This window comes from Apostichopus japonicus, chromosome 11 (genome assembly GCF_037975245.1).
Source record: "Apostichopus japonicus isolate 1M-3 chromosome 11, ASM3797524v1, whole genome shotgun sequence".
Lineage (NCBI taxonomy): Eukaryota > Metazoa > Echinodermata > Holothuroidea > Aspidochirotida > Stichopodidae > Apostichopus > Apostichopus japonicus.
Window position 1 is genome coordinate 4,569,190 of NC_092571.1, and position 24,813 is coordinate 4,594,002.

Genomic DNA, 24,813 nt, shown 5'->3' on the forward strand with positions numbered 1-24,813 from the left:
GTTTGAGTTCATCATTCCTGGTGCAGTATCGGTGGACAAATGTGATATTCTTATTGTTCTTTTCATTATTGATATTATAGATACAGCAGTCCAGTTTGTCCTCAGATGACTCCAGTGTCTTTCTTTGCCAGCCAAGAGCCCACTGATGACCCTCAGTACTTCTGCTACTTGTGGGTGGGACGAGGCCCTTTGCCATGGGACTCAAAGTATGTTGATGTGTATGGAGTTGTCTTCTGCTACTTGTGCTAATACAAAGAAAATCCCCTCCCCCAAACCCTCCATCCCCACAAAAATAATACTGAAGAGATACTGTATGAGGTGTTACACTGTTACCTCTGTGGATACAAAATTAGAATAGATCAACAATAGTTGTGTTTTGAGATCAATTCCTAGAGTAGTCAAAAGAAGTTGACATTATGCTTATTGCCTCCGATCTATACATACATTCTTTGCATGTTTTGTACATATTAAGCACAAAGTGTGCAGTCAAATGGAGTTTGTATTTGTTCTGTGTGCTATATTCTATGGTTGTGAACAGCACATAGTCGTACAACAAGTGGTCATGTTGGCACTGCTTATTATACAAAATTTAACTATTGCAGTCTTAGTTACAATGGTAATTGCATTGTTTTTAAGATGTAGTAAAAGTTGACATCAGTTTCAAACTATTTGTGATGCCAAAATGTCTGGTACTGACTTGTAGTTGTTTAACTATGTTCGCTGTGTTGGTTTTATCGGGGAATTTTCATATGCTAATCCACATGAGGTGGCATGTTTGTTTTTTTCATAATAACATGTAATATATGTATGTTTTGCTTGTAACCACAAGGCAGATTTAGAGATGAATCAGGATAATGAGTATTGTACTAAACACACAGCTCTTGTGTATGTAGTGTGTGAGTACTTGGGATGTTGGGTTACAGAGCAAATGTTTTACCTTTGTTTGAAAAGTCTTTTCTTTGTCTGCTGCAGTCAAGATGTCCCTACTGATGTCCACCTCTTCCAACTTTCCTATGAAGAAAAGACATACCATGGATCTTATGGACATCTGTTTAAGGTAAAACAATTTACATAATGAATAATGTCTCAGGCTACATCATTTACTCAGTATTAAATAACCGACAGTTCTCTCAGCATTTTAAGATGGTTTGGGCAGTATGTGTAAATGTCTCTTATCCTGTGAACTCCATTGAAAACACTAAAAACTTGTGATGTCTGTCATTCAATGTAAAGGAAAACCACAATTTGATAAATGTGAACGGAGAGAAGATACAGAAAAGACTGATATTATTCATGGAAACTCATGCATTGTGAAAGAACTGGAGTACCAAAGCAATTAGTTAAAGAAACCAGGAATGGTTATGGCCATTATGAGAACAAAAGGACTCAGACTTTTGTCTCTGATACTAACAATGACCATCCATTTGCAGTGGATGTGAACAGTTACAATGTTGGCAGTTCATTAGTTGACAAGTGAAATACTGTTGTTTGTGAAACTGATATCAAATTTCTACCTCAGTGAAAAAGATGCAATAATAAAAATATTCCTGTAAGTCCTCAATCAGTCTTTGCAATTAAGATATTGATCTAGTAAATTAATTTATTAACATTTTTTTCATGAGAAATTAGCAAAAGATGGAATCTGAAGTAAGCAACTCATTATTCATCAAGTCATTTTACACTGATAGTGAAATGATGCTATAACTATACCACTATTCTTATCCTTGTTTTCTTTCTATAGGAACTAAATAATTGTATTCCCCGATTTCAACACTACTTAACTCATGATCCTTACATCTCTGATGAAGAACTCTCCCTCGGGAGCCGTTTGATAGGATGCTGTACCCTTGAAAAAATCCTGTCCCAAGAGGAAGACCGAGATCAGATGGATGATTCAGATGATGAGGATTGTAAGATATAGCCTTCAATATTAAATGTTGCCACTCACTATTTAAACACCATCAATATAACATGTTTAAGGGGGGGGGGGGGACTGCTAAATTCTTGGCACAGTTTCTTACTAGTGACAGAGCAGTTACAGTATTGTATACCACTTTGACATTCTGATATGTGTGAATATGTTCTATGATTTTCATTAGCACTTTTCATTGTCTCCAGTGATAATGTATAGATGTTTGGGAGGAATCTACAAATTTTCCTCCATTGCTAAACAATGTGACGTCTTAGAATCTGTTCTTGTCACAGCTTTTTCTCATTAGCACAATTTGCTGGTTTTGTGTGAAGTTGTGCAAGACTAATCCATAGATCAATCTACAACTCAATTTGTCAGCTTACATTTCTTTAGTAGGATGTTTTTTCTTTATTTATTTCTTTGCTGTTCTTGGAATTTCTAAATATAAGGTTTAATTGAGGCTCTTATGTCAGTATGTTCACCAAAATATGCAACTGCTTCAATATTTATCCATTTATCCATTTTGCAACTTCACTCAAAGATTTTAAACCAAACAAAATGGAATGTTAAAGCTGTTGTGCACTCACACTGTGAATCAATTAATGTCCTGCACATTTGAGGGTAAAGATTTAACATGGCTAGAACAGTCCTTTCCCTTCTGTTTGTGATGCTCAATCTTGAAAGAGCTTGCTTCGTTGTTAGATGCTGAGAGTGATAGGACATTGACTGCTATTGTCTGGGAGGGGCGACCAGAGACCGCTGATGGACAGTTGGAGTCAAACTACTTCTTAGCAGTGTTTGATCTTAACCAGTGGTACTTTGCACAGATGCCTGCAAGACTAAAGTAAGTTGCATAAAACCTTCAATCCATGTTATAGATCAATTGATATAGGTTATTGTGGAAGAAATATACTTCTGCTGTTGTGTGTCTCACTCAGCGTCTATACCTCAAAGATGGCAAAATGAAGATTAGCTTCAATTGTTAGATGTCTGATCTGGCACTCTGCAAGGGTCTGTTTTAAGCCCTCTCTTGTATAGCCTGTATGTTAATGACATTCCCTGTGTCCGACAGTATGCTTCCAAACACTCACCTCAGTCAATTCACTGAAAATCTCGCTGTTCTGGCTTACTTAGTAAGTTAATTAAAAACCAGTATTGACTTCATGCACAAGTTTATCACTATTCTTGAAGAATGGTGTGCTAAATGTAGAATTAAAATAAACACATAAATCAAAACTATTGACTTTTATCTACCTGTTTTCTAGAATCAAGAATTCTGATAAGTTTCAAATTCAACTTTTTAAGGACATTATCTGTCCCTCATCTGAAGCTCACCTTTCTTGGAATATCTATTGATAGCAAACACAATTTCAACAATCATACTGATCAAGCTATAGGTAAAGCCTGGAGGTTACTAAATAATATAAACCACCTTAGTAATCACAAGTGTATCTCTTCCACCTTGTTAATTAATATCTATAATGTCATAATTAAACCTATCCTTACGTATAGGAGGGGGGGGGGGGTCTTGGCTCTGGCAAGAGAGATTAGAGTTGGACCCCTCGTTATTAACCCTGGTGGCTAGAGTGCTTGTGAGTTTGACCTATTCAAAGGGAACAGCACCGTCACAGGGGTGGGGGCTCTAGTTTGAAAGGGTATCCCATGGGAGGGTGGGGCCAGGTCTAGGGCAGCGCCCGACGGAAGTCAAGCTATTGTTTTACTGAGTGTTGTTTGACCTACTGCTTCCATCTGTTGAAAGATTCTGTCTACCATTTTTGTTGCCTACTCTCTCAGTTCAATTGATTATTTTTTGCAAATAGTATGTGCTGGCTGTGGATTCCTTGATGTGACATTCATCAAGTGGAAACGTAGGTGCTTTATGAAAGAGTTATGTATTCTTTGAAAAAAAGCTAACCCTAGTATTTTACTCTTGTTAACTCACTGATCAGTTGCTACATGTAGCATAGTTGTGGATTTAGATTTGACAGTGTGAATGAAATAATACCAAAAAGAGAGCTCTTGCATATATTTCTGTCCGATTTGCAGGCTTTCCCAACAAGACAGCAAGTATTTTGCATTTTATTCTATTCAGGATGTGTGTGGGACAGATTTTCTTTTGGTAAGTTTAATCTGGATTTATCTGTTGAATTGTGAATGTTTAATCTGTTAAATGGTGAATTAACAGAGAGAAGTTTGTCATGATATGCTTTAATGGACTGGGAAGCTGAGGTATTAAATGTGAAGAGAAAGTTGTAGGAAGCAACTTAACATTAGTTAATGCCATTAACTTCAGTTGTTCATGATTCTCAAGACAGCAATTTAGCAAGCCTTAACCTACAAAACCAGATTGATGTGTAGTGGACTCATTAAAGCCTTTATAATTATGCAACAGTTGTGCAGATGATAGGATCTCCAATGTAAGATATATCCACCATGAAGAAGCCTTGTAGAGATAGTTGTTGAGAGGGGAAAGCTCATGTAGAATGTTAAACTCAAGCAAAACACAAGCCTGCTAAAGGTTCACCTGTTAGAGGGCTGTTTTGTTTATTTGTACATCATCCACTGGTTTATGTAGGATTTCCCTGAGTGGTCATTGCTAAGTGATGAGTCTAATACAACTACTGACAGTGGATTGTAAATCTTTGGGATGTTTATATTACACAACTCCATCCATACATATATACCTTGGATCTCCTCAGAATCTACACATTAATCCTGAATGTATATCAAGATACCAGAGCACCACAACAGCAACTCTGGAGGTCCATCAGCAGCCATCAGCTTTAAACTTCAAAGCCTCTTGCCTGATGGAGACGGCCATTATTAGAACCTCCATCTTAGGCTTACAGCGGAAGGTATGCTATATAATTGTACATAGATCAATGCTAGGGCCATTCATTCTCATGTCATTAACTCTTTGCACACTTTTTAACTTGCTTTACAGCTTCACACTAAACAACTTGAAGAAATTAAATATTGTTCATACTGTAGTAACAGACTATTTGCTTCTGTAGGTTATATGAAATGTACGTCGACTTATGTTTATACCCTCTATGCATTTGACAATATGTATGTTTCTTAATGTTGTTATCATAGACTCTTCTGTCTATATTTGTGATTCTATCTGCATGTTTAATTTTAGTTATCTTTCTTTATTTTGTATGTATTATGATTTATGATATCATGAAGTCTTTGTAACCTGCTTGTTTCTTTATTTTGGATATTTTGAAGGTTCTAGCTGACATGAGTTCTCAAGGCCCAACTATTCTAAGAGATCCAGGAAGTATCTATTCTCAATGCTGTGATTCTCAACTAGCTGTAAGATCTACCCTTGTAGCAGGAGCTGATAGGGTCTCCCAGGTGAGATGTATTATAGTTCATATTGACACCACATTGTAAAACACTATTCTAAGAGATCCAGGAAGTATCTATTCTCACAGCTGTGATTCTCAACTAGCTGTAAGATCTACCCTTGTAGCAGGAGCTGATAGGGTCTCCCAGGTGAGATGCATTATAGTTCATATTGACACCACATTGTAAAACACTATTCTAAGAGATCCAGGAAGTATCTATTCTCAATGCTGTGATTCTCAACTAGCTGTAAGATCTACCCTTGTAGCAGGATCTGATAGGGTCTCCCAGGTGAGATGTACTATAGTTCATATTGACACCACATTGTAAGACACTATTCTAAGAGATCCAGGAAGTATCTATTCTCACTGCTGTGATTCTCAACTAGCTGTAAGATCTACCCTTGTAGCAGGAGCTGATAGGGTCTCCCAGGTGAGATGTATTATAGTTCATATTGACACTACATTGTAAGACACTATTCTAAGAGATCCAGGAAGTATCTATTCTCAATGCTGTGATTCTCAACTAGCTGTAAGATCTACCCTTGTAGCAGGAGCTGATAGGGTCTCCCAGGTGAGATGTATTATAGTTCATATTGACACCACATTGTAAAACACCATTCTAAGAGATCCAGGAAGTATCTATTCTCACTGCTGTGATTCTCAACTAGCTGTAAGATCTACCCTTGTAGCAGGAGCTGATAGGGTCTCCCAGGTGAGATGTATTATAGTTCATATTGACACCACATTGTAAAACACCATTCTAAGAGATCCAGGAAGTATCTATTCTCACTGCTGTGATTCTCAACTAGCTGTAAGATCTACCCTTGTAGCAGGAGCTGATAGGGTCTCCCAGGTGAGATGTATTATAGTTCATATTGACACCACATTGTAGGACATGCCAGTGAATAGTGACTGAACCTGATCAAGTCTCCCATTCAATCTTTCAAGAAGAAAAAAAAACAGCAAATTTGAAATAATTTGATTCGGTGTGAAGACTTACATTTCAACTAAGAAGACACAGAAACATAAGGCACTGTAAATTATTCCTTTGTCTTTCATTGACATGCAATATTAGTCCATTAGTTGTGATCAGGCATATGATCGTTGCTACCATCTGCTCCAGGTTGAGTTCTTTGCTTCTGTTTTTGCATATTTTCACCCTTTCCCTTCCTTCCTTTTCAGTTTTGTTTAACATAAATTGGCAACAAATTGCTGCTCTACTTGAGTGCTTTTAAATTTGGTGCATTGAGTTGATTGTAAAGGTGTGCGCACTAAACTTTATTGTTCGTTGTCTTCTTTCAGGATCAGCAGAGAGAGGCTGTTTTAACGGTAGCCTTAGAGAATGACCAACTTGGTTTCATAATTCAGTGCATCTACAATTGGAGAAAGGGAGGTATGTAGACTAGTTTTCCTGACTACACAGGGAACCTATGTGGTATTAGTGAGGGCCCTGAATTTGAGGCTCCATAGCAATGAATCAGTTAGATCAGTATACTTGTAGGAGCTGGGTCGGAGTTATCATTATTGTTAATATGCAATGTTTGCCCAATAAAGTAATGTATGTATGTATTTCCTGTGTGTATTTCCGTATGTGTGTGTATTTCCGTATATGTGTGCGTATGTGTGTGTTCAAGTTTGATACCTTATGGGGTACTATACGAGTTTCAGCATTACTTACAGGGTACACATTCCTTACGGGGAACAAATTCAGTACCCCGTAAGGACACTGTACATTTTCAATGCAACTATCAGGCTGAAACATCTCTCTGACAACCCCTCTTTGTTAATGACTGTTCACACACCTCCATACAATTGACCTTCACGCTTGACTGAACTTGAGCAGGTTCTTAATTACTGCCACCATTTTGTCTTGTGCAGTTCTAATCTGCCCCAAACTATTGCTTTCAATGCAGTGTAGAAATTGTGCTGTTGGAATAATGACAGAAGGAAAAGGATGTATTTACTCTGCATCCTTGCTTACCTGTCTCCCCGCAACCTTAGCACCTATGCTCTACCATGCCTAGAGTGATCTGGTAAAATTTCAAGTTACAACGCAAAGTGTTATAACTTCTTTAGCAACTTTATATAAAGTGCTTTCCAAAAGTCATTGTTTGATAGATCCATACAGCAGAGAAAAAATGTTTATCCTGAATCGGTAATTGGTGAGAACTGGCATTGGTGTGCAGTAAAGAGATAGAAGTAATATCATTACTGTAACAAGTTACATTTGATGTATATCCTAGACACTAGTGTGGTATTTTCAGCACTTTTTTGTCCTCGCCATATGTAGGCCTGCATCATGTCTGCACTTGGCTTAGGTTGGTAAACGAATGATACACATTCAACAATGATACAACTGGTCATGATTTATTTGTAACTAGTAACATAGCTTGCAAATATAATCAATTAAATTTCCAGAATGTAGGCTTTAACTAAGGCATTTATAAATACATCGGTTCTTCAGTACAAATCGTAACTCGAAAACCCCGGGCACTGGTAATTGAGGAAAAGATTAGTGTAATTTGTACACTAATTGCATGGAACTGCCACGAAAAATATACAAGAAAGTATGGAATCATTTTGAAGCTGTGATGGTGAGTGTTCCTCTTATCTTTATTAAGTATACATAAGGCCTATTGAACACTTTGGCGAAGTAGGCACTTTGATTAATAGGGAGCTCCAATGATTTGCAGAGATTCATCAATTTATCATTTTAAGTAATTCATATTTTCTTACCTCCAAATGGTTAATTTTGTGGGGCCAAGAATCTCTTCATCAAGTAATTACCCATTCTTTTTCATATGTCTGGCTACTTAACTTGAATATTTTGTTTGAAGAAATAAAGAGCACAATATTGCATAAAACAATAGTTTGCTTTATTAACTCAAGTATGTTTCATTAAACAGGGAAAACCATTGATCACCAAGCCAATAACAGCAGACTATTATTGTTTATTTAGTATAATACTTCAGTAATTTGTTACAGTAGGCAAAGGACTTAACATTTAGGGGTCTTGCATTATTACAAAAACTGTATGCATCATTGGAATATCATTTTGTATGTACATCACTGAGAATATAGTTATGGATATTGCATTGAAAAATGTTTGTTTGTATTACACAGCTGTGGCAGAAATTTGTTACAAACTGAGAATTCCATTGGTCATCAATTATGAATGGCTGACTACCCACAATAGGCTATAGATATACTCTGGTAAGTCACCTTTAATTGTTATTGATGCATGCGCAAATAATCAAGTAGTATGGACATGAATTCACCTGAAAATGTTTTGCCAAGAGTGGTGGCATTTGAGTGGTGTATAGTGTCAAACCATTTGAAAGGCTTTTGCGGGAGGTTACAAGGACTTTGTGTGTTCAGATTTTAGGTGCATTTCTCAACCATTTAACACCTTGTAAAATGGGTTTTGAAACAATTGCTCATAAGTAACATTGTGCTATATTCAGAAAGCTTTACATACCATATCTATGGTTTTTTCAAGCTTTCAACTTTTGGATTTCTAAGTTTATCTATACATTGACTAATTGAATAAAATTCATAATATGACTGTATTGCCTCCAGTTTGCAAGGTCACACAAAATCTGTGAAGGAAAAAGGCTGGATTTAATACTAGGTTGATTTAGTGTTGATATGAAGGCAAAAGATTTTGGGCAGTGTAAAGAAGTTTATAATACAGAAGGTAACATTACCAATGAGAACTACACTGAGGAGTTGACTTCAGCACTTAATTAATTAAAAATGCATTCATGACATTGAGCATAGCTTAAATGAACATACCTAAAAAGGCTAGAAGATTGAGTATTCTGAATTGCACAAAAATGCTCTATTATTGTGACATATCAAAGCAAAACATCAGCTTTAAATTAAAAAGTGTCTTAGTACATTCTGCTGAATAACTGAGTGCTATTTGTCATAAACAACATTTGGGAATGGACCTTTACAATTTATTAATCTACTCACACAATTTCATATGCAACTTGTAGAATTTAATTACACTTTTTCAACATGTCCCAGAGTGGATATGTTGAAATTGATTGACAAAGTACAAATGTTTATGCAATAGAAAATGTGATCAAGATAGATGTTGGTGTTATAGGTTTCACATTTCACCAATATGCAGGATTTTAGAATGAACTCACTAGCATGTAGTAAATCTGTACATTATTTTATAGCAACAAAATTGTATGACAAACTGAATTTAAAAATATTGGTAAGGGAAGTAGAAAATGAGGTATCAGTTTAATTCCCAGCTCTGTCAAGCAATGCTTACAATTTTTTCATGTAGTTTTCCTACTGGGGCGTACATATTTTTTCCAGGTGGGGGGGGGGGGGACGCTATAGATGATGAGACTGACTGTTGTGTATGGCCTAGTTAGAAACCAAAATAAATGGGGGAGGTGAGAGCTACAGAAGTCAGGGAGAGGTAAAAGTCATAATATATCCGCACATACAGAGAAGTTATATAATCACACCCTACTGTAGAAAAATTATATAATTACAGTTGATTTAGTAACTAGAAATGGGATACCTTCATGGTAAATTACATGGAAAGGGTTGAAGAGATGTCTTTGTTGCTTAAGTGGGTCATTTGGGAAGCTGTTGGTAGTAAAATTTGGTGTCTGAGAGTGGGGCCAGGGGGGGGGGTAGTGGACAAAGGGTTCCCCCTTTCCCCTTTAAGAAATGTTTGGAATTTTTGTAGCAATTAGATGCAATATTTACTGGTTCTCTCTCTCAGTACATGTCATTGCATATTTGAAGTTAATATCTGCAGGTAGGGAAACTTGGGGGAGTGGTCCAAGGGGGGGGGGGTAGGGTGTCCACCTCCCCTTTTGGAATGTTTTGGATTTTATAAGGCCCTTGATGTAAGATGTTGCAATGTTTATTGGTCATTTCCCAGTGCTAATTGAATCATTTGAATTTAGTATTTGCAGAGATGTGGACCTTGGGGGGGGGGGGATGCAGTATTTTGGATTAAATCAGTTGGAAAGTATACAGGGTCTATGTGAACTGCAAAGCAGTATGAATAGTGTTATCCTTATAAGAGGGAAGAATTACAACTGTATGAGTTTTTAACTTTTTCCTGTAGTTAATAATTTACAAATCATTTGTAAAGCTATCAGTAATCTTCTTCAAAATGGAAAAATAACCTTCAGAACTATGGGTGCAGGATTTGGTAAAGGTAGTATCAACAACAAAATTGATTCATTGATCCAATTCCTTCTTAATTGATAAAGTTTCTTCAAGGATTGGAGTAGTGTTTAAGCATTGTTATTATTCAGTTGTTTCAAAATACTACATGAGACAGTACATAACATACCTGTACAAACAGGGGATTCTTGGGGTTCAGACAACCTGCCCCCCCCCCAAAAAAAAAAATAGTAATAAATAAATAACAAATAATTAAATAAATAAATAAAATGATAATAATAAATAAAAATAGCAATTAAAACAATGAAAAGCAAATAAATGAAAATTAACTGAATAAGTATATAAGAAACTTTCCACGTTTTACATTTTGTTCTTTCAAATAGCTTTAAATGTACTTCAGTATGGTTAAAATATTCCATTCTGTGTTTTGCAATAAAGTGCCTCCCAGCTTAACTTAGTTCTACTTTGAGGTTAGCCATAATAAGTACCCCGATAATTTAGGGAATGCTTTGAGCTATATTTTATATTTGCAAGTACTGTATGCAAGGGTTTCATTAAAAGCTGCTAACTGGTTATTTTTTGCCTTTTATGCAAAAAACAAGCCATAGCAAACCTATGACGATATTCTAATCATTAAATGTAAGTTGTTAGGATAACTTGTGGATTTTAGCATTTGAATGTTTGTAACATATTTTTTTTGAGTGCTTGAAAATATAAACACTTGAACAATAGGGAAAGCAAGAAATAAATTTGGTAGAGGCCTATAGCATACTGAAGTATATCTTCTGCCACTTTGCTAATGTGTACGTTTACTAAATTCAGTTCCTCACCAAATTATCAGTTGTATAGGATCCTTGACTTGATTTACATGTCTCTGATATATGTCTAATGACAGTTGCATACAGTATAATGCCTGAAATTGTTAAGTTTCCATTTAATGCATAAACATTGTCACTATATCAGGGGCGGATCCAGCTAGGAGGTGAGTGGGTGTGGCGGGATATTAGTTCACGCTACAATGGACCACTTTAAACTATATGGTGTAAATCTGCTGTCTAAGACTGAATCAAACAGGAAGTAACTTGAATGGTCCGCCGTTATTGCTTTGTTTACTATGGATTAAGACTTAATTGAGATGAAGGTTAATTATAACTTGTCAATGCTTAGCAGTCCTTTTACTGTTAATCCTCCCAATAAATGTCATGTTAATTCTTGAAATCAAATGAAGTTTTACCAGATATTTTATCATTACAAGAAAATTAAGAATAATAGGCATTTAAGTACATTTGCTTTTCCAATTTCTGTTAGGACTTGTACATTGCACTGGTCATCAACTTTTCATTTTCTTACACTGCATAAATATCATGTGAAGGAGCAAAGTCCATCACTGATATATGTTAAAGCAGCGTTTTGAGGTTGATTGTCAAATTACCAAGAATTTTCCAGGCACAATACTTCTGTAATGGTAAAGTGTCCCTCAATCTGCCCTCCTAGAGAGGGCTGCCACATCTGGGTTGGACAAATTAGAGGCCTACCCAGAACACCACTTCCCCCCAGTACCATTATCCAAATGCATTGTCCTCGATAGTGCAATTCAATCAAACTGAAATTAGGAGGGAATACAAAGCAATATCGCCAAACATCTTATGTACTAAGGACTCTGGCCAGTGTGGCAATATCTTCTTACATTCTACCTAAAGGCACTGATTTGATTTGATTTATTTTGTGTATGCATGCAAGTACAAATACATAGTTAAGTATAATTAAGCATATATACACAGGGTACTAGAAAGACAAATAATAAATGTTTAACAAAGCTAGCAACCTTAACAAAATTAGGAAATGAGAAATAACAAAAAAACAACACTTGTGATAATGGTCCTATTGCTGTACCTGCTATGTATGTGTTGAGACACTGGCCGGTGTGACAGCACCTCCGTACAGGTTATGTTTAGAGACAAAACTCAGTGTGACAACATACCCAAGGATGGATACATGTTAGATACAATGGCCATTGTGACAGTATTGTAGAGACGCGCATTGAGTTACAGGTCAGTGTTAAAATACCTCCATACATGTTGTATTCAAACACCTGGTCAGTGTGACAGTATCAATATGCATGTTAGTGTATAGAGACAATTAAACCATTGTGACAATTTATCTCTGAAACATGTGAGTGTATTGAGATAATAGAATGTCATTATAATTTTAGTGTGTTGAGACACATGCCAGTGTTGAGAATTGGCAAATGTGACAATATCTCCATCCATGTATTGAGACAATGACCATTATGATGATATCTCCTCACATGTTATTCTTAAAGACAAAGGCCAGAATGACAATACTGAAGTTAAATGTATTGACACGGGCCAGTGTGACAATATTTTTATTCATGTTTTGAACACAGTTCATTGTCCCGGTATCTTCACACATGTTATGTAGACTGACAGTAAAGAGAGACAAAAGCCAGTGTGATCATTAAATTTGTACAATATCCTCATGCAAGTCATGTATTGAGAACATGGCCAAATTGTGATCATGAATAGTAATTCATTGAGACACATGCCGGTGTGACAATATCACTTTACATTTTATGTATTGAGACACTAGTGTGAGAGTATCTCCAAACATGTTTTGTATTGATCACCCCAACTGTTGATTAACCTTCACTGCTCTCATGTTAAGGCTCTAATGAGCTCCCCTTTAGTAATAATAATAATAAATGAGACTTATATAGCGCCAAATCAGTAAACAAAAGTTACTGCTCAAAGCGCTTTACAAAGAAAGTAAATTAATTTACAAAAGAACAAGTGAAAAAATGGGTCTTTCCCCAAGTCTGGATCCTCAACCATGACTACATTCTAAAGTACCATAAAAAGAGAACACTGCAGTATTCTGTTTTTGTCTGTTGTCACAGAATTAACATAAAGGAATTATGGTCTCATTACCTCATTTTTCCTGTATACTGTCCTTCAGTGACCCTTTATTTTTGTACTCTCCTGAATTGCAAGAGCAACATGTTAAACATTTATAAAAGTTGTCCATGTATTATCCTCCTCCCCCCTCCCCTGCATGTATTATGTTTTTTTGTCACAGAGCATACCCCCCTCCCCTGCATGTATTATGTTTTTTTTTCACAGAACATGTGGCCTCATTGTGACCTAAATTTAGCTTTAAAGGAGGATAGGTAGTTGAGAGATACATTTGGACTTTCTGTACAGTATACCTCCAAATCAGCTATAAATATGCAACATAGATTAAACATATATTTTTTAAGGTATTCCTCCCTCCCTCCCCTTATATTGAACTAGAAGATATAAATTGCACCATACTAATGGTAAACCTTGCATAATGTAATTGTGCTATTGATCTTTAAAATGATTACATAACAACTGGATATAGCCCTCTCTATTGTACAGTTCATTTACATTTTGAGTTACAAGCCCTATGGAATCCCTGGGGTACCTTGCACTAGTTATTTGTTATTAAAAATTAATTAACACAAATAAGCAACACCATATGACTTTGAGCTGTAATGAAAGAACCCAGAAACTAGAGTCTTGTTACATGTTAATCTATTTAGTGCAACATGCAAAGTTTGAGGACATATTTTAATGAGTTTTGGTTGATCGATCATGATAGTTCGAAGTACTTAGGTTTTGAGCCTTACAGTAAGTGCTAACAATACATGCAATGGATTGGATCGCACAGATTGCAAGAATTTGATATGAAAACTTGATGTGATTTGGGTCAAAGTCAAAGTTCAAAAAATGTAAAATTGACAATGTTTGTTGTAATATTATTGGACGTGAAACAGGACAAGTCAAGCTAATAAGCAACATTGTTATGGGATAAAAAAGGAGTACCAAATATTGAAAACCAACACAAAAATGCTCCTTTAAAGACTTTGGAGTCTCTTTTCGCTCAGGCACAATACCTTCTGTAATGGTAAAGTGTCCCTCAGTATGCCCTCCTAGAGAGAGTCCCTGCCACATCTGGGTAGGATTAATTATAGGCCTACCCAGAACACCACTTCCCCCCAGTACCATTATCTGAATGCATTTTCCTCGATAGTGCAATTCAATCAAATTGAAATTAGGAGGGAATACAAAGCAATATCTCCAAACATCTTATGTACTAATGACTCTGGCCAGTGTGGCAATATCTCCTTATAGTGTTTGCACGGGTATAAACGGGATAACTAAAAAATAATAATTGCAAGTGGTTTTTAACTAAACGTTTATTCCAAATGTGATCATATTGTGGGAATCACGCAATTGTGTGGCTAACTGTGCAAACCCTGGGCTTGCATAATAGATAGTAGTATTTAAAACTGTTTAAGAGCTAAATTGGATATTTATATGGGAGAGCAAACATAAGTAGCTGCTGCATTGCGATGTTAGTACTGATGTTAATTTATTAACAAGTTAATGACAGAAACAAAAGCAAATAGAAATTGTTGAGGAAGGTTTCATACCTTATCTTACACCTATTTGGACATGAAAACATTGTCAGAGGAGAATATAATTCATTTAGTATAGCACCCAATATGTAGTTTCTTGTAAATCGCAATACACAAGGGTAATTTTTTCCCCGGGTACCCGGATACCCAGATACCCGATGGGTAATAGCTCTCGGGTACTCGGTTCCTGATTTTTGGACCCTTGTAAACACTAATATTAACAATCATGGGCGGCGATCATGGGGGGGGGACGGGGGGGACATGTCCCCCCAATATTTTAGGTGGGGATATAGTATCTAATATCCCCCCAATATTTGATGGCATAGTTTTTTTTAAGTATATGTTTTGTATTTTTTTATGATATCAAAGTAATTTCAAAATAGAAAATGCTTAGATGCAACTTACAAGGCCTTGGAAGTGCCATTTCCAGCGATCTGGGGGGCATTTTTGGCCAAAATTTTCTTTTGCGCTTCGCGCTAAATTATGGTGGCGCTACAATTAGAAAGTTTGGGAACAAGCTTTGCCCCTCCCTTGGCAAATTCGTCGCAAGGCGCCTGTCTAACCGTGTCACAATTTGTTACTGGGCGATTCCGTGAAAACAGGGACATGACCCCAAATTTTCAAAATCATTTCTGCAGCCTTTTTTGGCTTCTAATATACTATAAACACATTTAGGGTCTGGGTTATGTACTTTTTTTCCAACTATATCACGTTCTTCTACCAAAAAATGTGAATACCTGACTAATGTTGATTTTTGAGGGAATATTTGAGGAAATAGTATGGATATTTCAAAGTCTCAGATTTCCATATTTGAAAGTAACCTAAATAAATTTGTTATATATGTATTGGTAGTGCCATTAGTGATATATTAAAATATTAATCACAATTCCTCCAAACAGTTTTGGTTTGTAGGCATATATGGCTGTAACGACACGTAGCTGATTTGAGAGCGTAATGCGAGTTACCGAAAGACCAAGTTTTTAACTTTTTTTTTTCACTGGAGCAGATAATTTCCTGCCATTTCATATTATGCTTCTAGTCAAAGTAAAGAGTATAAAAATAGTTGAAAGAATTAGAAATGTACCTAGTATATAGATATAAATAGCCATTGAAAACTGTAATGCGAGTTACCAGTAATGCGAGTTACCGCTGTAATGCGAGTTACCACATATTATTCCAATCTCACTTGCAGTACTACTGATCAACAAAACAATACAGCGCACTAAATACTTATATAAGGTGTGCACAGTAGTTGCTTCCTGTACCCAGAATGCACTGCAACCTCCATTACATCACATGTGACCCTTAAGACAGTTTCAACAGACATTGATGATTTTATCACCTGACCTTTGTGGAATCACGGACCTTCCAAGTTGCATTCAACTGTGACATCATCAAATGAGTAAAGTTAGCCTATTCTTTCTTCATTTTAACACTAGCATTTTCATGGGATATTAATTGCTTAGTACAATATTTAGGACAAATTGTGAGAGCTTAGGTTATATTAGTCTGTAGCCTATCACATAGTAATCTATATGTTCAAGGATGGGCAAATATTGTAAATCATGACCATTATAATGTGCCTAACATCTTGATGGAAATTAGTCTTGATGTGAAAGCTGATGCTGCCAAGGGTGTGGGCACCTCAGAATTAGTGGGGTGGGCAGAGGGGATGGGACGGACAGGGAGTTTGCATAGGGGATGATTGGGGCTGCTGGGGGGGGATGGGGCAGGATTGTGGAGGCTTGGTCAGTTGGAATAGATTGGTGTGGTTTACCAATTCAAATGTGTGTTCCCCAAATATCATGATGTGCAAACCCCTTTCCCCAATATGAGTGTCTTATCACTACAATGTGAAAATCAACCTTTACTCCAAAGCATTTCAAATCCCCAAATTACACAAAATAAGGCAGGCCACCGGATTTCACAGGAATTGATAACTGGAAATGGCCAAACCCCAGGGATGACAAAACTTTCTATCGACGAAGCCAGATGATAAAGAAGTTGGGAACACCTTTGATTGCTAATAGTTGTGGCCAATTCAAGTTTGCATCAAAATTCTAATTTGATACAAAACACCATCCATTCAAGGTTATCTAAAATGGCCATATATAGCTACCACCTTGCCCTCATACCGCATTATGAAACATCTATTGTGTTATTGTTGATAATGTTATTATACTGATAGAATTAGGAACAAGGATTGTTTTATTAGTTTCATGCTTTTCCTAAGAACCCTAAATACAAATTTCCAAAGAACCAATCACTAATTAACATGCCAAAGAAACTTTTCTTGTAATTCACTATATAAGCTGTGAACCTGTTTAACTTTCAGTAGATGTTTTGATACATTAAAATGGAAGAGGAGAGCTACCAGTTTGCTTGGATTAGCTTCATTGGAAATTTGGATTGATAATTCAAGAGTGTACATTGCAATCTTGTAAGTCAACAATTTTGGATTAGCTTGATTGGAAATATGGATTGATAATTCAATAGTGTATTGCAATCTTGTTAGTCAACAATTCTTCAGTTGATTTTCTGGTTCAATCAACTTCGATTATTATTGATATAATTGTCAGGATGTTTTGCAAATTGTTGCAAAATGTTGTTAAAAGTTTTGGAAAGAGTTTTACAGTTTCTAAGAGTTTCCAAGAGTTTCAAAAATGGCTTTGGAGCATATCTCTTTCAAAGAATTTGATGAATAAAGAGCAAAATCGATGACTGGAAAAAGTGTAATGCGAGTTACCGTAATGCGAGTTACCAGACTTTCCCCCCCTCAGTACCACATCTGAAGTTGTTTCATATTTTCTACTGCTGATTTATAAACATCAGTAGGGTAGATATCTTGTACATGTATGCAATTGAAGAAATCATTCTTTGTTTGAGCACAGTGCCATTTTGTACCGGTGTCAATTTTTCAGGTGTCCTTTTTCCGTAATGCGAGTTACCGATATTTGGAAGCGCACCATACATTAAGGCGAACACAATGATAATTCTTGATGATTTCATATTGTAGCTATGAATGTTGGGTATAACACCACAGAAAATTGAGGAGTTACACTAACCCATATTCGAGCCACAGCACTTGGATTATAAAAAAACAGCAAAAAGTGTAATGCGAGTTACCATGGAATCGCCCTACTATATATGACCGAAAGTAGTTTTTATTTTTTTCTCTCGAAATGAAGTACTAGACGGACTGCATCCGTAATGAAATTTGGTTTGCATCTTGTGTATGAGTTAAGCCAAGAGCCTGTCCCATATGATTTCACCCCATTTAGCCCAGAAGGTTTGACCCCTTAAAGTTACTTAGACCATCTAGGTCATTCACAAAAAAATTGTCAGCTCAACCCCAGTGGTCGGGTTCGGACCCCAGACCCCCTGAAAAAGACCCCCTGGGCGGGTTAAATTCACCCCATCTAGCCCATGGACCAAACTTTGTCAGAAGGAAGTAGTATGGTTGTACATTACAAAAAAGGCAAAACTGACAAAATTCCTGGTCGGGAAGGGGTTGTCAGACCCCCCACTAAGTCACCCCCAGTCGGGTTGATTTCACCCCATCTAGCCCATGGACCAAACTTTGGCAAAAGGAAGTAGCATGGTAGTATGTTACAAATATGGAAAAACTGACAAACTTGTTGGTCGGGAAGGTGATGTCAGACCCCCACAAAGTTTACCCTGACCCACCCCCCAAAAGGCGGGTTGATTTCACCCCATCTAGCCCATGGACCAAACTTTGTCAGAAGGAAGTAGTATGGCTGTACATTACAAAAAAGGCAAAACTGACAAAATTCCTGGTCGGGAAGGGGTTGTCAGACCCCCCACTAAGTCACCCCAGTCGGGTTGATTTCACCCCATCTAGCCCATGGACCAAACTTTGGCAAAACCAAACTTTGTCAAAAGGTAGTAGTATGGATGTACATTACAAATAGGTTGGCCGGTTTTTACCGGGCGGTTTTTACCGCCCGGTAAAAACAAGTTTTTTACCGGTCTTTACCGGGAGGTTTTTCCCACCTATAAGTGGGAAAAACTGGGAAAAACCGGGAAAAACCTCAAATTATATAGAATTCCTAAAAACTCATGTGGAACTTGTGGAGGAGCATAGAATCTACAAGAAAATGGCATCTTATGGTAGGGGGTTGGGTTACATCCAAAGAACAGCTATGATCTATAACTTGTGAGTTTACCGATTAGACTATTATAAATAATTCAAATAAATAATATATTGGATGCTCAAATCAACCAACTTTGTTTTCCTATCGAGATGCATAATTCCATTATCTAGAGAATGGACTCGTATCAAACTGTTGGTGCCTCCTAGGGCTATGGTTCGTCATATTATACATGCCACATTAGTCCGCTCAGATCCAAATGATGATTCACATCCAAGAACGATCACTTCATGTCTGCGATAAATTGTACTCTGTTCACACTTCGCACTAGGCACTGTACTATGCTTATATTGCTTATAGGCACTGTACTAAGTGACTGTTGTGACATCAACTAATTTGAGAATAGGTAACAATTGGAACAGTTACTTGTGTTGTTGATACTCCTACCTCTTCAGTTAGCCTATACACAGGAAGTGCCCAGTATCACCTCACCTGTCCACCTCAAAGTGTTTAATCACTCATGCATGAAGTTGTATCATAATTGGACCATGTTTGCATAAGGTAAACAGTTTGGTTGTGCGAATGGCTCCATAGGGCCATTGTGCGTTTAATACTTTAATTGGGCCCATGTGCCTTACAAAGTTTCAAAGCAGTTTCTATTGAGCCCCCTGGATTGAAGTTCACCTCAATAAACTGTTGCCTACTGTATTAATGGAATGAACTGTCTGAGCACATAATATTATATTATTATATGGTTCCTTGTCCATTTGAGGCTTTGGATGCCATGGTTCGCCACTTCGTTCTATCCTCCGCTGTTCATGCCACATAATAGGCCTGAAGAATTTAGGAGGGGTGAATGTCCCAGTGTAGACCTATAATGGTTTGGGCAATAGGCAATGCATACTGCTAAAGAGATCGTGACAGAATAACTATACATGTGCAATACGAAAACTACTCTTTTTTCCACAAAAAGTAGAATAAGAATGTGATAAAATAGCTCAAAATGAAGCTAAGATACTCCCATATTCAATAAAATATGCCTGTCATGAAACAATATTGTGCCTACTGATGACCCTGCATTTTACGGACAATTAATACTAGTTTTCGAGAAGGAGGCGGTTTTTACCGGTATTTACCAGTTTTTCCCGGTTTTTACCTGGTTTTTACCGCTTAGTGGGAAAAACAGGTTTCCTGGGAAAATGCCAACCCTGATTACAAAAAGTAAAACTGACAAAATTCCCAGTCGAGGAGGTGTTGTCAGACCCCAACAAATGTCACCCTCACCCACCCCAAAAGGCGGGTTGATTTCACCCCATCTTAGCCCACAGACTTAACTTTGTCGAAAGGAATTAGTATGTCTGTACATTAAAATAAAGGAAAATCTGACAAAATTGCTGGTCGGGAAGGGGTTTTCAGACCCCCCCAAAAGGTGCCCCCACCCAGCCAATTCAATTCACGCAATCTAATCATAGACCAGAATTTTGTTTAAAGAAAGTATTCAAGACATTGTATTATAAAACATGGAAAAACTTACCGAATGGTCTGAAAGCAAAGATGTACCCATTCTGGTCACATGGGCCACTTTTGTATTTGTGTAACATAATATATACCGTAAAAGCAAGAAATGGATACATGTAGAACCAGGAACAAATGTTAAATATGAAAAGTTTTACACTTGTAAAGCAGATTCCTTTGCATGAAAAATGTAGAAAATAACAACATGCTTTCAACAGGACCAGTCCCAGTTCATGTTGGTAGCATAAGTTTGCTTGTTCAACATGGTTGTTTGGACTGGCAATTACCATACTTGTGTCTTCAATATGACAAACAGTCATGGAAAACTATAATAATTATTATTTAACAAGATAATTTAATTTAGGAAATACCATCCACAAAAGAGGAAATAGTTACAGCTAGAACCCCACCAAACATTGCATTTGAACAAACATGGCAAAGTGGCCTCACTCAGTTTTAAGGCCCTTCTGTTATTGGGCACAATGCGATTTAAAGGTTTTAAAATACAAATGGTTATTCTTAAAAGTCTATATTGTCTTTTTGATTAGTTCCTATGATACAGTACGTCTCTGTCATTGTTCACCATCAGGTCACTTACATAATTCTGTTGTGTCCATCTTATCAATCCACCTCTTCTGCAAATATTTTAAGTAAAGTGTGATTTGTAAACAAATTGCTAAGGTAAAGCTCACCAGTTACAGGATTTTCGACAGATAAACCGCAGAACTTTATGAAGCCCCGATCAAGATTGATTTGCCAAATTTGGGTTCAAAATGTGAAAATTATTAGATATAAAAATAAAGGGAAATCCAGATATCTGATTTTTCAGACAAGTAGTGTCTGCACGATTTGAATAATGCACTTATTTTCCAGCATTCTTGTCTGGAACACAACTTTTTTGGGGTGGTCTGAAAGGGGAAGGGTACACCCGCCACAACACCCCCTAAATCAGACACTAAATACAGATCAAATAGTTGAAATATGCTCTTGGTTTTTTTTTTTTTTTTTTTTTTGGGGGGGGGGAATACTGCCTTTTCACCTATGATGTAAATCAAATTAAACTTCCAGATTTTGTAAATATTCCTTGATTTCAACCAAATAATCTTTATACTGGCATATGTTACCAATTGTAGGTTTAAAAAGAAACAATATGAGTACTTAATTATTGGTTGCAATAGTACAATGTGAGCTACTATAGAAATCTAACCCATAGGATATATATATATTTAAGGAAATGCCAAAAATGAAATGAAAACAATTGCACAAGGAAAGTATGCATTCGTAACACAAAAACAGCTGAAGCATTGGAGGGGGGCAGCTTCAATAATATAATTGAGTGGTCAAGCCTCCCCCCAAATAAACTTCTTTGATTAACCAATTATAGATCTGTCATATCTATAACTATTTGAAAAGGCTTCAGAAATTAGAAGAATGTTCCTATTAACGATTTCTAATATGCCAAAGGGTCCCCATTTTTTTTTGTTCCACCTCTGCTGTAACACCATATATTATGGGACCGAGCAGATAACTGGGTTGCAGGCCATTAACTATAGCAGGTCTTATTTTTTACATGAATAAAACATGGGTATAGAGCAATTTGGTGAAAGTGGAGGACCAACTATGGTCACATAACAGGATGTGGGCAAGGTTGTACAGTAATACAGACATAAGACAAAGAGGGTCAATGTATTGTCTTATGAATTAAAACATTTCCAGCAAAAGGCAGGAGAAACTCCTCCCACAAGATTCTCATCTATATCAGTATGTTTATTAGGCCAAGGATGCCTACCCATAATTTTTACTTAGGTGCTATAGTAAACAAAATCAAAATGTTTTAAACTGACCAAAAACAGGAGCATCATTGTGTTTCAGTCACTTCCTTGCCTAGCAACTTTGGACTGCTTGTCACCAAAAAAGATGAAGCAATTAAGAAAGGCAAGCCATAATGGACATTGAAGGCTCTTTGAAATTACATAGAATATCTCCTCTCATAAATATAATCATTAAATATTTATTTTTGTAATAATTATGTTTATATTTTTATCATCTCAGTTCATGGGTAAAAGACACTGGGTAGGGGCTCTTTGTAGGGGTCTGACAACCCCTTCCGAACAGCAATTTTGTCAGATATTCCTTTTTTTAACGTACAGACATACTACCTTCTTTTGACAAAATTTGGTCTATGGGCTAGAAGGGGTGAAATCAACCCGCCTTTTGGGGTTGGGTGAGGGTGCCCTTTGTGGGGGGTCTGACAACACCTTCCCGACTGGGAATTTTGCCAGTTTTACACTTTTTGTAATGTACATCCATACTACTTCCTTTTGACAAAGTTTGGTCCATGGGCTAGATGGGATGAAATCAACCCTACTGGGGGTGACTTAGTGGGGGGTCTGACAACCCCTTCCCGACTGGGAATTTTGTCAGTTTTACACTTTTTGTTATGTACATCCATACAACTACCTTTTGACAAAGTTTGGTATTGCAAAAGTTTGGTCCATGGGCTAGATGGGGTGAAATCAACCCAACTGGGGGTGACGTAGTTGGGGGTCTGACAACCCCTTCCCGACCAGGAATTTTGTCAGTTTTGCCTTTTTTGTAATGCAGCCATACTACTTCCTTCTGACAAAGTTTGGTCCATAGGCTAGATGAGGTGAAATCAACCTGACTGGGGGTGACTTAGTGGGGGGTCTGACAACCCCTTCCCGACCAGGAATTTTGTCAGTTTTGCACTTTTTGTAATGTACATCCATACAACTACCTTTTGACAAAGTTTGGTATTGCCAAAGTTTGGTCCATGGGCTAGATGGGGTGAAATCAACCCGACTGGGGGTGACCTAGTTGGGGGTCTGACAACCCCTTCCCGACTGGGAATTTTGTCAGTTTTGCCTTTTTTGTAATGTACAGCCATACTACTTCCTTCTGACAAAGTTTGGTCCATGGGCTAGATGGGGTGAAATCAACCCGACTGGGGTGACTTAGTGGGGGGTCTGACAACCCCTTCCCGACCAGGAATTTTGTCAGTTTTGCCTTTTTTGTAATGTACAGCCATACTACTTCCTTATGACAAAGTTTGGTCCATGGGCTAGATAGGGTGAAATTAACCCGACTGGGGGTGACTTAGTGGGGGGTCTGACAACCCCTTCCCAACCAGGAATTTTGTCAGTTTTGCCTTTTTTGTAATGTACAGCCATACTACTTCCTTCTGACAAAGTTTGGTCCATGGGCTAGATGGGGTGAAATTAACCCGTCCGGGGGGTATTTTTCAGGGGGTCTGGGGTCCGAACCCGACCACTGGGGTTAAGCTGACAATTTTTTTGTGAATGACCTAGATGGTCTAAGTAACTTTAAGGGGTCAAACCTTCTGGGCTAAATGGGGTGAAATCATATGGGACAGGCTCCCAGACTAAGTGTAAGTACGTACAATCATATATATGATCCACATCGATATGGGTTCACTGGGTTTCCATTTGGCCTGTTTCCTACAAGATTTCTAACTGCAGGTGCGTAGGCAAGGGAGGGGGGGGGATGAAGGGTGGAGACCGCCCTCCCCATGGAGCATATTTTTTTTTGATATTTTCTAAGATATCGAAGTTTTATAGTAACAGTTATAAGAGGTTTTAATATTTGTACACCAATAATTTAACTGTGTCTGAATTTTCAAAAATTCCTTGACCAACATTCTTCATCATACTTCCCTCTACTCGTGCAATTGACCGGTCTATTAGGGGTTGAGGGGGGGTTTTCTAAATTGGTTGTCCATAGATGAAATTTTGTGCAACATTATGGGTATGTTTTGAAGTGAATTTATTATTCAAATTCTGAACAAATAATGGGCTTAAAACCTTGAAAAGTGGGGCGGACGGGTGTTGTGAGGCGTTACATAGAATTACCTACAAAGGCAATGATCCACAGGAGATGCAATGAGGTCGAACATGATGTGTGACTGGTGACAATCTTGAAAAAAAGGTTATGAATGAAAAAAAAACCTATTAGGAAAACTTGGTTCTCAGGCAAAAGTGTACATCTGGTTGGTCATTTCCAAGCCCGAGAAGTGCCATTTCCGGTGATTTGGGGGGCTATCAAAACCAGAAATTTTCTTGTACACTGCGGGCCAACCAATGGTGGCGCTCCGCTTTGATAGTAATTTGCCTGCATCCAAGCAAATGTCCCCCCCAATATTTGAAACAGATCGCCGCCCCTGTTAACAATGATTATTAAACAGTGAAAACCACCAATTCAATTTTGAGTTCTCAAATATTGACTCTGATAAAAACTAACTGAACTTCAATAACA

General features: G+C 37.3%; 2 protein-coding genes across 3 annotated transcripts in view; both read left to right on the forward strand.

The window, feature by feature from the left end:
• The window catches only part of LOC139976370 (protein ELYS-like), a 165,745-nt gene that overhangs the window by 6,095 nt on the left and 134,837 nt on the right, over positions 1-24,813 (forward strand). Inside the window, exons 6-14 of the mRNA XM_071985064.1 lie at positions 81-206; positions 973-1,057; positions 1,742-1,910; positions 2,615-2,756; positions 3,959-4,031; positions 4,612-4,767; positions 5,144-5,307; positions 6,016-6,118; positions 6,568-6,658. Of these exons, the coding sequence (XP_071841165.1) occupies positions 81-206; positions 973-1,057; positions 1,742-1,910; positions 2,615-2,756; positions 3,959-4,031; positions 4,612-4,767; positions 5,144-5,307; positions 6,016-6,118; positions 6,568-6,658 (1,109 nt within the window). The remainder of the gene's footprint in view (positions 1-80; positions 207-972; positions 1,058-1,741; positions 1,911-2,614; positions 2,757-3,958; positions 4,032-4,611; positions 4,768-5,143; positions 5,308-6,015; positions 6,119-6,567; positions 6,659-24,813) is intronic.
• Positions 6,882-24,813, forward strand: part of LOC139976495 (uncharacterized) — a 49,948-nt gene continuing 32,016 nt past the window's right edge. The window contains exons 1-2 of one of the 2 annotated variants that reach the window (XM_071985299.1): positions 6,882-7,859; positions 8,389-8,478. The gene's annotated coding sequence lies outside the window, so the exon portion shown is untranslated. Of the gene's footprint in view, positions 8,479-24,813 lie in introns of both variants that reach the window. The other variant, XR_011796187.1, reaches the window with a different exon arrangement.